The following is a 21,356-nucleotide window of genomic DNA, read 5'->3' on the forward strand; positions in this document are numbered from 1 at the left end:
GGTAGAAATTGAAGACAATTAGATGAGATTTTTTTTTTAAAGATAGGAAATGGAATTTTCTGGAATATATTTCCTTGATCACTTCTCCAGCCATATTGCCAATTTCCAATGGTTTATTAAGTGGTTAAAATTCTACTACTGGTCCTGTTGGTATATATCAGAAAACCAGTCAGCAGGATTGAATACCCTATTAATTGCCTAGACCTGTGCTAGGCACTGGGGAGAGAGGCAGTGAAGTATAAGGCATGCTCCTTGTCCTAGATGCAGGGGTGAGGAACCTGTGGCCTCAAGGCTACATGTGGCCCTCTAGGTCCTCAAGTGCTGCCTTTTGACTGAATCCAAGTTTTATCCCCTTTTATTTTTTATTTATATATATTTTTGGGGGGTGAGGCAATTGGGGTTTAGTAACTTGCCCAGAGTCACACAGCTAGTGAGTGTTACGTGTCTGAGGCCAGATTTGAAATCAAGTCCTCCTGACTCCAGGGCCAGTCAGCTTTATCCTCTTTTAATAAGGAGATTTGTTCTGTGAAGTTTGGATTCAGTCAAAGGGCCGAACTTGAGGACCTAGAGGGCCACAGGTTCCCCACTCCTGTAGAACTAGAGAGACTTACAGCCTAGGTAGTGAATCAGGATCAACAAAGAGGAAAAATTTTGAAAAGAATATAAATTTCATTTTTGATAAACCTATTATCTAATATCATTAATTGCAGTTAGTCTTGACTTAGAAACTTTAAACTTAAAATTCTTAAAATTAAGAACTTAAAAAAATGAGGTGAAGAGTTTGTTCACATTGAAATCCTTAAGACATATTTGAAAGTTTTGCTCCCAAAGAGGCAGCATGGGATAGTGAATAGAGGGTCCCTCTGAGGCATAAAGCCTGGGTTCAAGTCATGCCTCTGCGGTACTAGCTGGGTGACCCTAGGCAAGTCACCTATCATCTCAGTACCCCTGGCTATTCTCATAGATTATAAATTCCAGAGCTGTTTCCAGTTCATGCTTCCTAGAGGGAGTTTTTATACACCAATGAAATCATAGAACTGGTCAAGACAATACTCATTTAGAAAAAAATTTGTACACTAGATGGAATATTAAATGATTGGAAGCTAAGCCTACTTTAAATATATGTACATACACATGTGTATATGTATGTGTGTTTTTTATATACATAAATATGCGTGTGTACATATATAAATGTGTATATATATATGTATATATATGAGAGAGAATTTATCAGGGAGCTCAGTATTGGGAGAATTAGTTTATTTTAAAATTTTCTTTGAATTTGCCCAATTTAGGAAATTGGGAAGCAAAAAAAGAGGAAAGGCTATAAACCTGCCTTAATTTAGTGTGTATTTTAAAATCAAATTAAATATGGCAGATCTGGTTTACAGGGAGGGAATGGCCACTCTAAGAAATGATTTAATTGGTGTAAATTTAGAAAAGACAAATCCCAATTACTTGCTCCCTTTTTTTTTAGGCAGTTGAGGTTAAGTTACTTGCCCAGGGTCACACAGCTAGTAAGTGTCAAGTGTTTAGTCTGAGGCCAGATTTGAACTAAGGTCCTCCTGACTTCAGTGACAGTGTCCTATCCACTGCGCCACTTAGCTGCCCCTAATTGCTTCCATTTTAAATAGACTTCATGTCAGCAGACTTAGTTTAATGTGGAAGAGGAGACATGATATCATAAATTAGACTACCTTTCAGATAGTAGAAGAAGCTTTTCTGGTGGGAGATGGTGGTGGTGAGAAGGTTCTTCTTCCAAAGATATCTTAACTTCTGATGTTACATTAATCTGGAGAAACATCTTAAGAAATCTACAAGCTTCCTCCATGGACTTCTCTTTTTCTGTTCTTCTCTATAGTGCTTTGGGTTGGTATTATGTACAATTGACAAATGGCATAGGCTGTATTCATGTTTGAAAGATGATGGAATGTAGGCAGAAGTAGACTGTGAACAGTTACAGAAGAAGTAGTGAGACTTTTAAAGTGCTGCTGAGACTCAGTGCAAGCTGAGGTTTTTGACACCATTTGGTAGAGGATGTTTGAAATCTGTAATCAGCTTCAGGGTGAGAACCTTGATCTTGGCCATATTGTGTGAAAAGGATTACAAGAACTACAACTTCCGGGAATCTTTGTTGATTACTTATAACAACCTTTCATTTTCTTCTTGTAGCCAGTAACGAGGCCCCCAGTTCCAGCTCATCAAGTGCCACCATATAAAGCTGTTTCTGCCCGGTTCCGGCCATTCACATTTTCCCAAAGCACACCCATTGGGTTGGACCGAGTTGGACGCAGACAGCAGATGAGAGCATCTAATAGTAAGTTTCATGGAGTTCTTAGAGATCACCATAGGAAACATCAGGAAGCATCTTTTTTTTTCTATTTAAAAAATTTTTTTGAGGCATCTTTTTTTAAAGTATTATGTTTTGTCCTTTATGTAGCTTTTAAAAAAAAGCATTTAGAATTTTTGCTCATCTGAACTTACACATTTAAAAGAGGTGTTTTGATAATCATTTGGGTGAAATGGACTGCACATTAAGCCTTTATTAAGCACCTACTATGTGCCAGGCACTATGCTAGGTGCTGGGGACATAAAGAAAAGTAAAAATATTCCCTTACCTTGAGGAACTCACATTCTAATAGAGAAGACAATATGCAAACAACTATGTGTATTCAAGATTACATTTCTAGTAAAAGCAAAGCAATCTCAGAAAGAAGGCACAAGCATTGAGAGAGACTTCTTGCTAAAGGTGGTGTTTTAGTTTTAGTTTTAGTTTTAGACTTAAAGACAGGAGGCAGAAAGAAGGAGGGAGAGCATTCAAGGCATGAGCAGTGCAAAAGGCATGGATGAAGTGGATGAAGTGTCATAAGCAATGAAAAGCAAGGAGGCCAGTGTCACTGAATCATAGAATACATGGAAATATATGGCAATACTTATACATCAAGTTTAAGATGACTGGAAAGGAAGAAAGGTCTTAGGTTAGGAAGGGCTTTAAAGTCAGACTCTAGACTTTTTATGTTTTGTTTTTTTAAATCTCCCGAATTAGAGTTGATTTCTAGAGTCAATCAATAGTTAGGTAAGGGAACAGCTAGTGATACCATATGGATGAAGAACTTGGCCCTAAATCAGGAGTTTCTAAGTTCAGTTATTGGCTTATCTTTGCCTTTGAAACTAAAGCAGCATAGTACAATAGAAAGTGTACTGGGCTGGGATACAGACAATGTAGGTTTTAATCCAAACTCTTCTTCTGATTAACTTTGTGAATTATATATTTGTGAATTTAGATATTTAGATAGTCATTTAACTTCCTGGGGCAGCACATTTCATTGTGGATAGCTGTAATTATTAGGAAATCATTCCTTACCTCAAATCTAAGTTTTTGTTGTTGTTCATTTGTTTCAGTTGTGTCCAACTCCTTGTGACCCCATTTGGGATTTTCTTGGCAAAGTTATTGGAGTGGTTTGCCATTTCCTTCTCCAGCTCATTTTATAGATGAAGAAGCTGAGGCAAACAGGGTTAAGTGACTTGTCCAGGATCACACAGCTAGTAAGCATGTGAGGCTGGATTTGAACTCAGGAAGATGAGTCTTCCTGACTCCAGGTCTGGTGCTTTATCCACTGCACCATCTAGCTGCCCAAAATTTAAGTTTGCCTCTTGCAGTTTCTACCACTGCTCCTTTCTCTGCCCTAGTCATTTAACTTCTTTGGTCTTCCGTTTTACAGACTCAGATTTGGAAGGAGTTTCAGGGACCATTTAGATGAGAATATCATAGATCTAGAGCTAAAAAGACATTCAGAGACTACCTAGTCCAATCTTCTTTATTTTACAGATGAGGAAACTGAGACCCAGCAAGTGCAGTGACTTGCCCAAGGTTACTTGGGCCTCTGGGGCCACCAAACTAGTCTGATCTTTCTTATCTGTCTTCCACATCACAGTCTTTCAGATACCTAAAAAGGGTCCTAGCAAGTCTACTTGAGGCTCAACATCTCAATTTCCTTCAACTAGTGTATATGGTACAGTCTTGAGACCCTTCACCAACCTCTTTGCTTCTGGATGTTTTCCAGTTTATCAGTGTCCTTCTTAAAAAGTGGAATAACAAGCAATACTCCTGATGTGGTCTAAAAAAGGCAATTATCACATCTCTAATTCTGAACACAATGCTTCTCTTAACATGGTCTAACATTAACATTCTTCACTCCCATATTACTCTGTTGATTCATACTGAACTTGCAACCCATTAAAACTTAAAATGTCTGGTCTGAATCATTTTCAAATTTTCTAGTTGTGTCTCACTCATTTTGTACTTGTCAAGTTGAATTTTTGAACCCATGTTAAGGCTCTACATTTATCCCTATTAAATTTCATCTTAGTAGTTTCAGCCCAATTTTCTATCTTGTCAAGATCTTTTTGGATCCTGACTCTGTTATCTTTCTTGGCTTTTTGTTATCTGAAAATTTGATAAGCATGCCATTTATGCCTTTATCCCAATTCATTGAAAAAAATGTTAAGTAGCTCAGGGCCAAACATAGATCCATGACCTTCCTAGAGACCTTCTTCCAAGTTGTTATTGAACCATTAATGCCTGTTCTTTGAGCCTACTAGTTCTAAACCCACCTAGCCATCTCTCTTTTTCCACAAGCATAGCATGGGACACATTGTCAAGTATTTTGCTAAAAACTAGGTTAAATATATAACTATATAATATATAACTATAACATTGCTGTGTTCTGCCTGTTTAGTAACCCTTTCAAAAAAAATTAAATGAACTAAATGTGGCATAACTGTTCTTGTTTAAGCGGTGCTGGCTTTTCATGATCTCTACTTCCTTTTCAAGAGGTTCACCAACTATTACTTTAATAATATGCTCTATAGTTTTGCCAGGTATCAAGATTACATTCCATTGGCTTGCAATTTTGTGGATATCTTTCCTCCCCCCTTTTTTTTCTTAAGTTGGTACATTTTCTCTTTTCTTAACCCATGGTACCACTTCGATCATCCCAATCATTCAAAGATATAGATGGTAGTTCAGCAATCACTTTCATCAGATTTTTGAAGTACCCTTGTATGGAGTTCACCTGGATCTGTTGATTTGATTCATCAAGGGCAGTTAAGTACTCACTTACTATCTTCCTACTTAGCCATTTATATTTTTTCCTTCCTAGTCCACAGATCATTCTTCCTGAGAAAGAAAACAGAAATAAAATAAGGGTTAAATAGTTCTGCCTTCTCGTCATTCATTGTCCATTATCATTATCTTCTCCCTACTAAGCAGCTATCCTACCCTTCTTAAAATCATTTTAGGGTGTGTGTGTGTGTGTGTGTGTGTGAGAGAGAGAGAGAGAGAGAGAGAGAGAGAGAGAGACAGACAGACAGACAGACAGACAGTAAGACAGAGACAAAGAGAGATGCTGTATATTGGCTGCTGTGAGTTGTTGATTTGTACTGAGCTTGCGGTCCACTAAACCTCCCATGTCACTATAATGATTAACTGGCTATATCTCTATCATCTTGTACTTATACAGTTGACAGTTTTGAAAACATATATGGGACATTTATTCCTACCAAAATCTATCCTTTTAGATTCAACCGTAATTTGAGCCTGCCAAGGACATTTTGGTACTGATTCTGCTACTTAGCATGTTATTCTGTGTCATGTTCTCTGCAAATTTGGTAAGAAAGTTGTGTAAATCTTCATCTATTCAATAGATTAAAATGCTGATTTACACTGGGCCAAGGGCAGATCTCCTGAGGCATTTTACTAGAGATCTTCCTGAAGATCATTGAAGGTCATTGATCTATTCATTTCTATTTTTTGGGTCCAGTTATTCAATGAGTTCTGAAACTCACAATAATGATAGTGTTATACAGTCAGCTTTTCTCTCCTCTGTCCATGAATATATCATGAGATACTTTGTCCCATTTTGGGGCTCAAGGATATAATAAGAAGAAGAAGAAGAAGAAGAACAACAGTAGTAATAGTTGTAATAATAATAGCATTTATATAACATTTTAAAATTTATAGATGAAGCTCTAAGGCCCACCTTTCTAAGGAAAAGTATTATAACTTGTCCAAGGCCACAAAGTTTCATTTGTTCAAAGTTTCTTATAAGAAATTACCTCTCCTTTCTCCAACTCTGTCTCTTTTGTGATGCCTTTGTTCCCGTATTGAAGCAGCTTCTCTAATCCCAGGACACTCCAACTCCTAATTTTCCATTTCCTTATTTACTTAGGACTTCTTTGAGTATCTAATTCCTCTCCTCCCACCCCCATTTCCTCCACAATATATGGTATCTCTGTCCATTCTGGATAGAAATAAAGCCTGAATAGTACTGGCAGTACTTAGCCTGTCCAGGCATCTTTTCATTGTTCCCTTATCCCAGGTTCAGTCTCTGTGATTACCTTGTGTTGTGAGTAGTTCTGTAGAAAAGTAGACTGTCTACATATTTTTATTAATAAAAAAACCCAAACCCCAAACTATTAGACTGTGTATAGGAGGGGTCCTGGAAAGCAATAGATTTCTCTGTTGCAGTTTCCTCATCTGTAAAATGCAGGGGCGGTGGGGAGGGGTAATGATAGCACCTACCATCCAGGGTTGTTGTAAGGATAGAATGAGATAATCTTTGTAAAATATTTTGTAAACCTTAAAGCATTATATAAATTCTAGCAATGATGATGATGATAAGAACTTAAGACAGGCAATTGCATTCCCCACCTCACCCCAACCCCTACCAAACAGGCAACCAGGTATTGTGTTTTAAAATTTGGCATTGCTCCCAGAGAGAGATGGGATAGGGGCTGGACCTGTGATTTCATTATTATAGGGACCTCCAAAGTTAGTCAACTCCCTCCAATAAGGCAGGTAGCACCATCTTTGAAACTTACAGTCTTAGAAGGTAGCCTGGAGCAGCTGGGTCAAATTCACATAGAAATGGGGACCACTAAACTGTACCTAAGGATCCCAGAGGGCACATATTGACTTAGAAAACCACTTCTTTGTATCATCTGTATTTTATTATATTTTTATATATTTTGTTAAATATTTCCCAGTTACATTTTAATCTGGTTCAGGCCACACTAAGGAATGTTATGGGCCACATATGTGACACCTCTGGCCTAGAGCACCAAGAGGTTAAGTGACTTGCCCAGATGGCCAGGCTGTGTCAGAGGCAAGCCTTTAACGTTAAACTCAGGTCTTACTGACTCTGAGGTCAACTCTCTATTCACTAGGCAGCTAGATGGTTCAATGGATAGAACTTTGGGTCTGGAGTCAGGAAGGCCTGAGTTCAAATCAGCCTCAGACTCTTACTAGTTGTGTGACCTTGGGCAAGTCACATAACTTCTCTCTGCCTCAGTTTCCTCTTCTGTAAAATGAGGATAATAACAGCCCCTTCCTCCGAGGGTAGTTGTGATGATCAAGTGAAGTGATATTTGTGAAGTGTTTTGCAAACCATAAAGTGCAGTGTAAATGCTGAGTGTGGTGGTGATTAATAATGATTCTACTCAGTCTCTTCATAATAATAGAAAACATCAGGATCCTAAGTATTGAAAAAGATGGGAAAAAATGAGAAAACCTTTCTTTTTTGATATGAAGACCCAGAATGGGTGGAGTAGGTTATATAAACCTTTGTGTATCCCTTTTTATTCTTAATGTCATCCAAATGATTAGTTGGTCTCACTGTGAAAGTTTTTGTTTATTCATTTTTCAGTCATGTCCAACTCTTTTTGACCCTGTTTTGGGGTGTTCTTCATAAAGATCCTGAAATGGTTTGCCATTTCCTTCTCCAGCTCATTTTACAGATGAGGAAACTGAGGCAAACATGTTTAGGTGACTTGCCCAGGGTCACACAGCTAGTAAGGGTCTGAGGCTGGATTTGAACTTGGGAAGATGAGTGTTCCTGACTACAAGCCCAGCACTCTATTCATTGCTCCCTTTAGTTGCCCGTGAATGAAAAAGAAAAGTCCTAATTAAGATAGACTTTTCCTCCCCAGGTCTCATACTTGGTGGCTTTGTCTTTAAAAAATGTTTCAAGCACAGTGACTTTTTAAAGATCTTTGTAGTGTTGAAGAAAAATAATCCTGATTGTTAAAATTTTGGCATTATGATTAATGGGTAGCACTCCTTTCCATATTTACAGCTCGCTTTTCTGTGGCTTGATTTTATCCTGACATACAGAGAGAGTATTGTGCATTGTTCATAGGCTAAAGTTATTTTGCTGATTTAAGGACTAAATATCAGTAGGGTAGCAGCGAATTATTAGCTTTAACTTGTATATGGCTGCTTCAAACTGTTGGGGATGCTCTTGCACATGAAATCAGAGAAACATTTCAAGGTTAACATTTCAGGAAAGAGCCAAGATATGGAAAAGCAAAAAAACAAAACAAGGAAAAAAACTATTCTCTGACTTTGGCTTTGAATATCTTTATGAAGACACTGCCTCAAAGATGCTTTTGCTTTCCGGAGTGAATGAAATGGAGAAAGGTATTTACTTCATTGTACCTAATTAATTTTGTTAACTTTCTATCCTGTGCCTGGAAATGAACAAGGTCTTATCTTTTGTGAGGTGGCGGGTGACTTCTATAATTGGCAACAGGTGCATTTAAGAAATTCTTTAAAAAAAACAAACTGCTTTTGACTTTGAGGTAATAGTATGCGATAGCTCATTCACACTGGTCTTTTAGGCATTGTTCATTCAATAATGTAAAGAAGCTAAAGAAATATTTCTGTATATACAAACTATTTTACTTAAAAGGATATTAGAAGGTACATGCATCAGACGGCTCTTTTTCTTGAAGGTGTCTAAGTGTGCTGTCTTGCTCTAGCCTTTGGGGAAGAGGTACCATGTATTAGGTGAAGGGTTTTTTAATTAAGTATAAAAATATTTTTAACAGCATTTTGAGTCTAATGAGTCAAAAGTAAATGGGTGGTGAAAATCATCAATAACCATAGAAGAGCTTCTAAAATAAATATTAAAATGCTTTTAACAGTATTTTGACTTAAATGAGTCCAAAGTAAATGAGTTGTGAATAATTGTGAATGGCCATAGTATGTTCTGTGGAAAGTCAGTCAATCAACAAGCATTGATTAAATGCCTCAGTCCTATCATTTAGTAGAATTAGTTAATTTCTGAAAACTTGGAGATGGGCATTTACATCTTTTCAACGAATTTTTTTTAGGAGATTGTGACTCTGAACTTGACAAATAACAAATGCAAGCATTTCCATATATACCAGGAACAGAAAGAAGGATTGAACTTGAAACCCCAGATCTCCATTATGTATACTTTTTTAAAAAAAGTGTGCTACACATTTATCACCCATATTCCATAGCTGTCCCATTGTTGAAACATTCTATACATCTCCTGATATAAAGGTGATGTACTTGGGGCAAAGAATGAGACAACTTTTTCTGGACAGAGCAAATGCAGAAATTTGTTATACTTGACCAAGAGTTTTGTTTTTCTTTTTCAATAGGAAGGGAGTATTTCTTTCAAAAGGAAAGGAAAGAGATTTTTATTGAAAAAAAATTTAATTTAAAAAATTTCATGGCAGATGGAACTACAAAGATAACTTTTTTCAGGGACTTGCTAAGACTGACATAGAATGAGATGTTGAGCAAACAGATGATAGCTGGAGTGGGTGACTAGTTGTTCAGGATGTAACAAAAGAAGGCTGAGCTGCTTTGCCTTTTATTAGTAAATTATTATTGTACCATTTATTCCTAAGGAGTTACCCTATGCCTTCCAATTCAATTGAGCAAGCATTATTAAAGTACCTGTTATGTAGAAGGTGCTGTGTTGGGTGCTTGAAACAAAACAATAACCCCTGTCCTCAGGAGGCTTACATTCTTTTGAAGGAAATTGAACATCAGAAAATAGTTAAAAACAGGTGTGTGCATGGTGTTAAAAAGAGATGTATACATAACAGTTTGAGGAGAGGTAGAAAACAGACTATTGAAATTAGGGAAGGATTTCCTAATGTAGAAGGTGCCACATAAGCTTAGTCTCAAAGGATTCCAGAAAGTAGAGGTGAGTATGGCACATACTCCCAGCCAGGAGAATCGTCTGTGTGTTGGAACAGAGACAAGAGATGGCATTCCAAGTTTGGGGAACAGCAAGTAGGCCAGATTGGCTCAGACATAGAATATGTGAAGGGGGCTGGGCGAGACAAAATAAGTCAGGAAAGGTAGGCTAGCGTCAGATTGTGAATGGTTTTAAATACCAATCTAAAGAGTTTATATTTTATCCAAGGTTGCACAGTGAATACAACACTGGACCTAGAGTCAGGAAGACCTGAATTCAAATTCAATCTTATGCACTTACTAGCTGTGGGACCCAGGCAGATCTCTTAACCTCTGCCTGCCTCAGCTTACTCCTCTGTAAAATGAAGATAATAACAGTGCCTACTTAATAGGGTTATTGAGAGCATAAAAAGAGGTATTTGTAAAGAGCTTTGAAAACCTTAAAGTAGTAACATAAATGCTAGCAACTATTATGACAAATCAGGAAAATGAAGCTTAGAGAAACCAAATGACGTATTCAAGATCCCACTGGTGATAAGTGACAGACCCAGGATTGGAGATCTGTCCCCCTAAACTGAGCACCATACTGTGCTATAGTGGTTTAAATACGTATTTGTGGATAGAAGGGCCACACTGATGTAATCATGGAGCCATCAAAGATAAGACCCCAGAACAAGGGACTTTTCCCATTGGAGTCTTCTATTGGTCAGGTACCATTCACATAATTGTGTCAGGCAGCTAGGTGGTGCAGTGGATTGAACTCTGGGCCTGAAGTCAGGAAGACCTGATTTCAAATCCAGTCTCAAACACTTACAAGCTGTGTGACCTTGGGCAAGTCACTTAATCTCTGTCTGCCTCAGTTTCCTTAAATGTAAAATAAGGATAATAATAGCACATCTCTGAGGGTTGTTGTGGAGATCAAAGAAGATAAAAAATATTTGTAAAATGCTTAGCGTAGTGCCTGATACAGAGTAGACACCATATAAATGTTACTTATTATTATTATCTTCACTTATGGGTGCCATATTATAAGAGAGAGATTAACAGATTTAACTATGTCCAGGAGATGGTGACCAGGATGAGGAGATGATTTCAAACCATGGTACAAATAGGCTTAAATCCATGTCACTCGAGCACGCAACAGTGTAGCTTTAGAGACAGGCAAAAAAGAACCACTTCGTGGTTATCATATATGTTCTGGGGAGTGGAAGGGTGGGTTCTCACAGCATTTCTCAAGCTCTGACTCCATTTCCTGTATATTACGCTTATATAGCTCCTCCCTTTTGTGGTGAACTGCTGTGACTACAGAGTGTTTGGTGTTAAATTAAGAACCAAGCAGAGCCTGCCTTAGCCACTCTGGAGTGGTCAGACCACCCAGCTCAGATGGCTGGCATGACTGTGTGTTAATACAGTGTTTTAAAACTCTTGTTTCTTTTCTCAGATCTCTAATGTTTGTTGAATGAATGGGTAAAATGGTCATGGTGTTGCCTATGCTGGAAGATTATAGGATTCTGTGATAGAAATATAGAGTTAGAGCAGGAAGGAGCTGTAGAGACCTTTTAGTACAATAGATGAGGAAACTGAGGTATAAGAAGAGTAAGTGATTTGTCCAAGATTACATAAAATAGTAACAGAGGTGTATGGGCTTTAATAATAATGACTTGATTGTATTTTTAAAAAATGTTTCATTGATGCCTTTTGGTTCTACATCATAATAATTCCTGTTTATAATGGCATAGTGGATAGAACACTGGGCTGGGAATCAGGAAGACAAATCTTCCTGAGTTCAAATCCAGCCACAGACATTAGCTGTGTGACCCTGGGCAAGTCACTTAACCCTGGTTGCCTCAGTTTCCTCATCTGTAAAATGAACTGGAGAAGGAAATGGCAAACCACTCCAGTATCTTTGCCAAGAAAATCTCAAATGGGGTCACAGAGTCAGAAGTGACTGAAAAATGACTGAACTGGATATGTTCTACCCCTAAGAGTTGAACCATCCCTTATGATTAAATGAGAACAGTTAAGCAAGGCAATCGATCTTTGCAACATTCTGGCCCTGTAGTCTGCCTCTTTGCAGATATGTATGTTTCTTTATCTGTTCTTTAGGACCAATTACTGTTCAGAATTTGACTTCTTTTGGGGATTCTTTCCATTTACATTATTGTAATCATTTTGTATATTGCTCTTCTGGTTCTACTTATTTCACTCTGTTAGCTCTGATTGTATTTTGATTGGTTGCAGAAAAGCTCAGTGTAATAGATTCATTCTAACATGAGAGAAGCTAGTCCTGGAATAGTGGCCTGTGGTGATAAGTTAGGTGTGAGGGGCTTTTGGAGTGCTGATTTAGGGAACTTTGCCCCAAGAAAAATTCTTTGTCTAGATGTTGTCTCACTATTATGGAGAACTAGCCCAACTCATAGTAAGTAGCTGGGTATGGTCTGGGGGCAAAGACTCTACTGAGAGAATAGGAATATTACATTCCTTGTAGCTATGGTTCTGACCAACCTAAGTCCCATTCTACTTGGTAGCATGAGAATGAGTTGCCAAGAAGTAGATTTGACTACCACAGTTCAAATTGCAGCTCTGATACTTATTATCTCTATGACCAAAGTTTAGTCTGGGATTTATTTTCCTCATCTTTAAAATCAGGGAATTAACTCTTAAGATTTCTTTCAGTACTAAATCCTATGATTCTAGAAAGAACACTCCTGTTCTTTTAGCAGAGCCTCCAACTAGCCCAGCTACCCCTATTGTTGTTCAGTCATTTCAGTCACATCTGACTCTCTGGTCTCTCAGTGGTTTGCCATTTCCTTCTCCAGCTCATCTAATAGATGAGGAAACTGAGTTAAGTGACTTGACCATGGTCATTCAGCTAGTGTCGGAGATCAGATATGACTCATCAAGATGAGTCTTCCTGACTCCAGGCCTGGCCGGATGTTCTATCCCCTGTGCCACCTTGATGCCATTCTGTAGCCCTAAGGAATAGATCAATAGCCCTAAACACACTTGGAAGGGTCAAGCTCCCTTTGTTTTAGGCAGCTAGATAGAACATTGGATCAGCAGTCAAGAAGCCCGGAGTTCAGATCTACTTTCAGACCCTTACAACAGGCTGTGTGACCCTGGGAAAGTCATTTAATCTCTCTCAACCTATTTAGTCATCTGGAAAATGCAGATAATAATAGCATCTACCTCCAGTCGTTGTTGTGAGGATCAAATGAAACAATATTTGTAAAGCACTTTGCAGACCTTAAAGCATTACATATATTATTGCTGTTGGTCTTGTTAATTATCCTAGGGAACAATTTAAAGGCAGTAAGTCACCTCTTTCTTTGTGGCAGGAAGTTTTTTTGTTTTCCTTCTGCTTCAGCAATGGGAAGGGGAATCAGTTAGGTCATTGTAGCCACTGGCTTAACTCCCCAGGCACATGGATTGCCTGTGATGCCAATTATCCTTCTGTTGATGATCAGGAAATGACCACATGTGAAAATGTACTTATATCAGATTGTGCTTAGAATAATAGAATCATAGCATTTCAGAACAGGAAGAGACCTTAGAAATGCTGTAGTGCAATCTCATTTTATACTTAAGGGAAATGTTTTGAGTTCTAGCTCTGCTGTCTTTTTCTTCTCAGATGGTTTCAAAATGCAATACATATGTAGATGTGTGTATATACATATGTATGTATTTACCTTGAAAGACAGGACAGAGAACATGATATAGGACTGCTTCCCAGAAAACAGAAGAATTAAAGTTTTATACCTATTGAATGAAAATGTTACAGTATCCCATGTGCTTTTGGCATTTAAAAACAAAGTCATCTCTGATTTCTAAATGTATGACATTAATACATAATTTGGATCTTCCCACTCTCAGATGGGACTGATCCCTTTCCTTGATTCACACAGTGTTGCCAGCAATCAATGTTGGTATCTTCACTGTCCCTGCTGATGTAATATAGTGCTATCTTATCCAGGGAGAGTGTCTTAATTGAGAAAATACCCAGACTCCTTTCACCCGGGCTGAAGATACCATTTCAGAGCTCTTTATAGTGATCTGATAAAATCTAGAGTTCAGTTAAAAAACAAAATCAAAGGGCTTTATTTCTCATCCTTGCCTTGCTTAAGCTAGATAATGGTGTATTTCACAGCCACTTTTCTTCTTACTGTGAGAAGAGGATTGCTATTGTTGAGGTTATGTCTAACTTAAACCTTTTTTTTAACTATGGAAAAACCTCCTGATTTACTAAAGAGGCTCTTTGCCGTAAGAACTTAAACCTTATAAGAATTTTATTTTGGTGCTGGGATGACATCTCTGTTTCTAGTGGAACCTCTCAGAAAGCAGAAGGCATCTTCTCTACATATAGCAAAGACAAAGAGTATGTTTCTGTGAGGGTTATCTGTGCTGTTGGTACTTTTCTTCTTTCTTGATACATTTGCCCTTTTACATGGGCAAGACAGGAGGAAAGACAATAGCCACCCATGCTTACCCCCCAGGATATGGTCTGAAATAGTCCCTCACAATGCAGTCTCAGGATCAGCCACCAGGGGGCTCTCTGAGATCAGGTTGCCAGTTCCTGGCCTCTTTTTTGCATATGCACAGATATAAGGTATCTGTCTGGATATTTGCTCATGTGCTAGGAAGAACTCCCTGTCTTCCAGGGCCTACCTAATTTTATCTCTGCCTGTTGTAGAGTTTTAAAATATAAAATTATTAGCACAAAATTTTTCATCAACTTCTCTCACTAAGCATGTGACCCCATTTCCATTTAGATTCTTATCTCTTGAGCAACAAAGTGAGACCAAAAAGAAAGCGTTCACATTATATAGCATATTAACGTTTCTTGAATGAAACCAGAATTTAAAAGTATCAAAACTCCCAGTAACTCCAGTGTTTCCACAGAGATCCAAAAAAATCTCTAATTCTCCTATCTCTATTTTCATATGGGTATTACTAGCACACCTGAGTCACTAAGGAAAATCCATTTCAGTATGGTGTTCCATTTGCAAAACTAATGAGGAGAAAAGAAAAAATCTTCTCACCAACATTCATCCAATCTGTCCACTAATCTCTTGGAAAGTAGGCTTTCAGAGGATTCAATATCAGGAGGAATTTTGTGTCTTCCAGGGGAAATTTCTCACTCTTTCCTCCTCTGGCATCTCTATCCAGTACTCTGCTACTCCTGTCTACCTTCTATGACAGGATTTTAGCAAATCTATGTGGTATCAAGGCAGCCATGGCCTCCCCAGCAGCTCAGGCACTGCTGGTCCATGTTCCTAGACACCCAAGGGAAGGGAGATGGTCTCTATCACAAGAAGAGTCTGAACTCTATAAGAAGTCCCATTATAGGAGGCTCAGGTTCCATGCTGCCCTTCTCTTGGGCATTCCTGGCTTGGTATGCCTGGTAGGCTTCTTGTAAAGCTGCCCACTCTCTTGGTTTTAAATGCTCCAGTCTACATGACTCTTAAGAGTTCCAAGGAGGGGCAGTGAGGTGGTGTAATAGATAGAGCTCCAGCCTTGGAGTCAGGAGGACCAGAGTTCAGATCCGGCCTCAGATGCATGACACTCACTAGTTGTATGACCCTGGGCAAGGTACTTAACCCCGATTGCCTCATCAAAAAGCAAAAAAAAAAAAAAAAAGAAAGAAAGAAAGAAAGAAAGAAGAGTTCTAAGGAATTTGCCCTGGCTCACTGTGTTTCTTGGCCTATATCTGGCCTGTTCCAGGTGGGAAAATACAGAGGAATGCTGAAAAGATGATCCTGCATAAGCAGATACTATAATCCATTTGGAAACCAACAGTGTCAGTGATAGGAAATTTTAAAAATTGATATATTTTTCTTTTTATATAGCAGATACTTCCCAACAAATATCCCCCAAATCACCTTCCCCCCAATTTTATTTCCACCGAAACAGTTCAGTTTACTGATGATTAACTGAAAGAAAATATATGTTCTTTAACTTGTATGACATTAAAACTTAATGGTAGGAATTTTAGGCATTGATAATCATTTAATAATTGATAATTATAATGATTAATAATAATGGATAATCAAGCATTTACTAAGTTCCTACTGTGTTCCAGGAGCCATAAACAAGAAAGTAAAGAACTCGAAAAATCTCCTAGCTGATTTTCTTACTCCTAGAATTTTTTTTTTTTGGTGAGGCAGTTGGGGTTAAGTGACTTGCCCATGGTGACTCAGATAGTGTCAAGCTTACTGCTAGAATTTAAGGTTGCTTATGGAAGAAATATTTTGTAGGCATTCTCCACTTGTATTCCCTACTCCTCAACTCATCACTGTCCAGGCCGTTCCACATTGCCAAATAAGCACCCACATTTTATTTCTCACTGTCTTTACCCACTTGTTTGTTTGCCAACAATGTCTGACTAGACATTGGTCTAGGCTATGGTTCCCATGCAGTCAGGATGATATGCTTGGCTTGAAGAGGTGCATTCTCCAGGAACATAAATTTATCAGAAAATGAGAAAAAACAGCCATATCCTCCCCCAGTCTACTCCTACTGGCCCTGCTTCCAACCCTATAGGGATGATGCAATAGCCATCATCCCTGTGGCCCTGACAATTTCTTCTGCAGTTGCTAAGGCTCCCAGCTCCTCAATATCCACAGTTACTAAAGACCCAGAAGTGAAAGCTTTTTCCACCAAAGGACAATCAGATGATTCACCATCAGCAACCTGTATGATTTTATCACTGGAAAAGAAGATGAATTACCATTTGCTTTGTTGCTGTACCTTAAGGACCAGGGGACTGTTCCCATCTGACTTGAGCTGAAACCTCTTCTATGTAGTCTTTCCTTATTAAAATGTGAGCTCCTTGAGAACAGGGATTATCTTTTCTATCTATGTCCCAGTGCTTAGCATGTAGTAAGCATTTAGTAAATGCACTTTCATTCATTTGCTAAAAGGAGCATTTACATGAGCATGCAGAGAGGCCGAAGTAAAAGACATCTCCTGAGGCTGACCTGCCTTTTTGTTTATTTCCATGCACCTCATTCTGCCACACTAAGATGATGAGGTGCTGCAGACAAATGTCATACTTATTTAGGTGAACTGAGGCATCGATCCCTTCCCAGACTTTTTCTCAGTGGGGAATAATGGCAGACTTCACTGACTCAATGGGAAAAGCTCTCTCCATAGCCACAGGTTTTCAAAGGCTAGTATAGCCTGGATTTTAGCAAGTAGTCAGCATTAATATTTCATGGAAACATTTATCTTTTCATTCTGAAACAGTACTGTGAGAAGCAGTGTGATTTCTGTGGGTGTTGTGTTGTTATGTACAAAACTGCCCCTGGGTTTTTCTGAACATGTCAGTACTGAAGAAAGATCCCTGAGCAGGAAGAGCTAAATTAATTATTACTATGGTTTTCACACATGGTAGGGGGAAAAATAACAACAGCAAAGTGTTTAGGTCATTTTTAATGTTGCAAGGTGAAAAGAATAAGGATGAGGAGAGGAATGTGAAAATTATTTTTAAATAGTAAACTTTTAAACACAACATAAAATTTTCATTTAAAAAATAATTTCATGAAATTACGGTTTGCACAGCATTGTCAGCAGGATTGACTTTTCTTTGTCCTGCCATTGTGTGAAATCCTAACTCCCACTCTTGAACTAAGCAACCTTTGTTGTGCTGAACTCCTATGAAACGATACACCTGTTTCAAAGCTCTAACTCAGGCTTTAGAGTTGTTATTATTAAAAATACCAAATGTGTTTTTCCATCACCACAAACCACAATCTCTCCAGAGTTGCTAAATGTCTCTGATCAGCTTGTGGGAATATGTTGTCATTTGGTATCTGTAGATTTTGCCTCATTTTAGAACTTCCTCCCTAAGGGTACCCCATGATGTCACTGGAGTCACTCAACTCCCAGCTACACTGAACACTGAGTGAGCTGTCAGTTTCTAAGTAGGCTCTGGCCTGGAATACATACATAGGAACTCCAAGCAGTGAATAAGCTATTTCTGCAGTTTCACTAGCTAAAAGCCTTTGTTATTCTCCATGATCCTTGTAAGACTGAGGTTCATCTAGTAGAAACTGAGCAGCCCTTCTCCACATGTTGTATATGTTTTTCAAACAACAGGATGGTAGCCAGAGGAGAAATAGCACGCTTTTGGAGTCTGGAAAGCCTTCATATGGGTATGTGTGAGTAGAGCATGACATATATTCATTGTGGTGTTGCTGATTAAAATCTGTTTTCTTTTAGAGTTGCATTCTTTCTTGTTTTTATGTGTAAGTTTCTTTGCTCTGCAAAGGAAACTCATCACTCTCTGAAAATATTTACCCTAAGTAGTGAGCAGCAAGTATTGGTGGGCATAGAGAACCAGAGACATTGATTTTATTTAGCTTACAATATTTAGTAATGTGGTAGAACGAATTAGAAGACACCAAATATCAGAACTATACAGCCAGTTATCATTTATAAATAAAGGTTTTATTATAATAATGTTTATTGTACACTGTATGAAATCCTTTTATGCATTTTATTGCTAAGATATAAAAATATGGTACTTGAAAACTGGGGGTGTCTAAGGCTGTTTCTTTCAAATTTAATTTTTAACACATTTAACATTTTCAAAAGTGATTTTACTTGTATTCAGCTATTGTAATATTCCTTTCCACCTCAGTTTTCAGTATCTTTACCCAGCATTATGATAAAAACCATAATTTAAATGTTGTCATAGGATATTACTAGGGGGAAGGTATTTTTTTAAAAACAGATTTTTTAAAATCTTGGGAAAGAAGCATTAAGCAAATTGATTCTTTTCTTTTTAACTATATCTATTAGAGTTCATTAAATTCTCACTAGTGAGAGTTTGACATGACAACTTAAGGGCAGAATAGGGCACTCTTGGAGGAGGACAGTTTACATTATATGCTTTCTTCTTCCTTTTGATTGGTACTCTGTTGCCCGATTAATGTTAGGGATGGGTCAGTGCTTCTACATCTTTCTAGGTAAAAGCACTCTCCAAGCAGTAGTGTATTCCATATTCACTAAGAAGTTTCCTGCTTGTCTTTATAGATGATGTAGCATGAACTACGTCTACATAATGGTTGTAACATGGAATTGAGACTTAAAGTTATAATTACTTAAGTAATATGTGAGTTATTGCTTAATATAGCTTAAAAATTTAGGGAGATACTCATTAATTTTGCCAGATCTATTTTTTTTCTTTTTTAAGTAGAGAAATTCACACTGCCCTTGGAATATCATATTAAATCTCTTTTTTTGTTGTATCTTACCAACATCAGTTGGTATGAATTTTTTTAAAACAAATTACAAATAAGTTTAGCTTGTTGACTGTGTCTGAGATCCTAGTTTACAGAGCTTGTTAAGAGATCTTTTATATTTTAGATTACCAGAAAACTATTGATTCCACTAGCTCATCTATTCACTTTTAAGTTGAAAACTGAAAGGGTTAATGTTTTTGATCACAAGCCTGACTTACACCCAGGAAGTGGCTTCTGATTTTTCCGTCAATAGTTCTTGGCTCATTGTGTTTAACCTCGGTGTCCTAGGAGCTCCCACTGACTCATACTTAGCTTATTAAATGAATAATATAAGACTGTTCAGCACTTATGTATGGAATCTTTTATCTGGACTGAATAGAATGGAGGGAAATGATACTGCTTCTTCTTTTTGCCAGACAAGCAGTGACTAGACTTGTTCTAAAAGACTGACTCAGTCGTTGTAAGAGATTTTGTGTGTGTGTATGTGTGTGTGTGTGTGTGTGTGCATGTATATATGTATATATACATGCACATTCTAAAAAAAAGATTAAAGTTCATTGCATATTTAGGGGAAAGGTTAACTAGTCATTTTGATTAGCAGATTCTTTTGTCAACCTGATGTTTAAAAAAATTATGTATATCTTTTGTTTTTACATGATCAACATCTCCAAATATATTCCTTTGCCCTATTTTCCAACCCTGCCCACCCCAGTTATAAAAGAATTTCCCATTACAGCTCTCCTGACCTGTCCACTGCCTGAGCACGAGTGGGAAGCTTTAAAGATAAAACAGACAACCATTTGCCATTCAAATAAGGTACTAGAGTAACTTAAAAGTTCCTAGAGCTTTGTCAGAATTAAGTATTTTTAGTTGTATTTTAGTATAATTGGTTTTCTTTGTAAGCCAGTGCATTTTATTTTATGCATTTAAAAACACGATTCTTTGCTGTTCTCAACAAGCTATTCCAGGTAACAAAAAATAAAAAACAGGAAGAGAAAAAAATCAGTTCAGCAAAACCAACTTGCCCTTCAACTGAGTTTGACAGTATGTGCAATATTGCACACTCATAGGTCGCCACCCTTGCAGAGATTGTAGGAAGATGCATTTTCTCAATTCTTCAAGTTTCTTCATCATTATAATTTCTAACCTATTCTTTATTCTTACAATAATCCCCTCCACTCCATATAGGTACAGTTCCCATTTCTTTCTGTCTAACACTTGCTTACCTGGCAAAACAAACAAACAAACAAATGAATAAGTGAACAAACAAATGAATGAATAAATAAATGATGCTGATCTACTTTCTATTTCTAAGGGACTGCTTCTGTTGCTTCTCCTAAGAGAATAGGAGTCACTTCATAATAAATCTTCTGTCTCTTGCTTTGTGTGCCTTTAGTAAAACTGATTTGCTCTCTAGACTACCCTTCCCTTTTGCATGGCAAATCCTTACACATACCCAGGGCTTCCTTTGTGTTCTGAACCTGATTCTAAAGAGTTCTCCCAGTGATGACTCAACTAGGATTACCAGATGAGCTGTAATTCCTTGTTTTTATACACTGAACTTTCTCAAGGCCAGTGTATTTTAAAGACTAATGACCACACTGGGAACCCTATTTGGGGCAGATAACTGGCAGACATTGCTTTGGGTAGTCTTCAGATTTAGAGAAAGTTATGTTCCTGGAAAAGCTGCCCTTAGCTGATGTGAATGTAAATTGTATCTAATTTTCTCACAGAAACAATGTTATAATAGAGTGTAACATTCTGCCAAGGGCCTGGTGCCTAATTGTTTATAGAAATGGCCGCAAATACCTTACTCATTTAACATTATGTAATTGTATTCTGAACGTAGAATGCTTTCTAAAGTAAATTCTTAAAGAAATCTAATTTGATTTGTATTTAAAGTTTCTGGGAGATGACCTGTCATAGGCTAGGGGGAGGGCCTAACGGACTGTAAGGAAATTTTTGGAGCACTCCAGAGAAGGGCTGTGTTTAATAAAACCGGGAACCGAAAGGACTGCTAGGCAGGGGAACACTGTTTGAGGGCAGGACTTGGTAGATGAGAGGTGAGGAGGCTGTAAAGAGATAGTCTTATG

At 37.8% G+C, this 21,356-nt stretch overlaps 1 protein-coding gene across 3 annotated transcripts in view; it reads left to right on the forward strand.

Annotated features, from left to right (window-relative positions):
* The window catches only part of SPATA13 (spermatogenesis associated 13), a 151,838-nt gene that overhangs the window by 90,864 nt on the left and 39,618 nt on the right, over positions 1-21,356 (forward strand). For 2 of the 3 annotated variants that reach the window (XM_027835109.1, XM_027835110.1), the window contains one exon: positions 2,173-2,317. In XM_027835109.1, coding sequence (XP_027690910.1) covers positions 2,173-2,317 — 145 coding nt within the window. Of the gene's footprint in view, positions 1-2,172; positions 2,318-17,993; positions 18,172-21,356 lie in introns of those variants that run through there. The other variant, XM_027835111.1, reaches the window with a different exon arrangement.

The sequence above is a fragment of the Vombatus ursinus genome, unplaced genomic scaffold, assembly GCF_900497805.2.
Source record: "Vombatus ursinus unplaced genomic scaffold, bare-nosed wombat genome assembly UNPS02014813.1, whole genome shotgun sequence".
Taxonomy (NCBI): Eukaryota; Metazoa; Chordata; class Mammalia; order Diprotodontia; family Vombatidae; genus Vombatus; species Vombatus ursinus.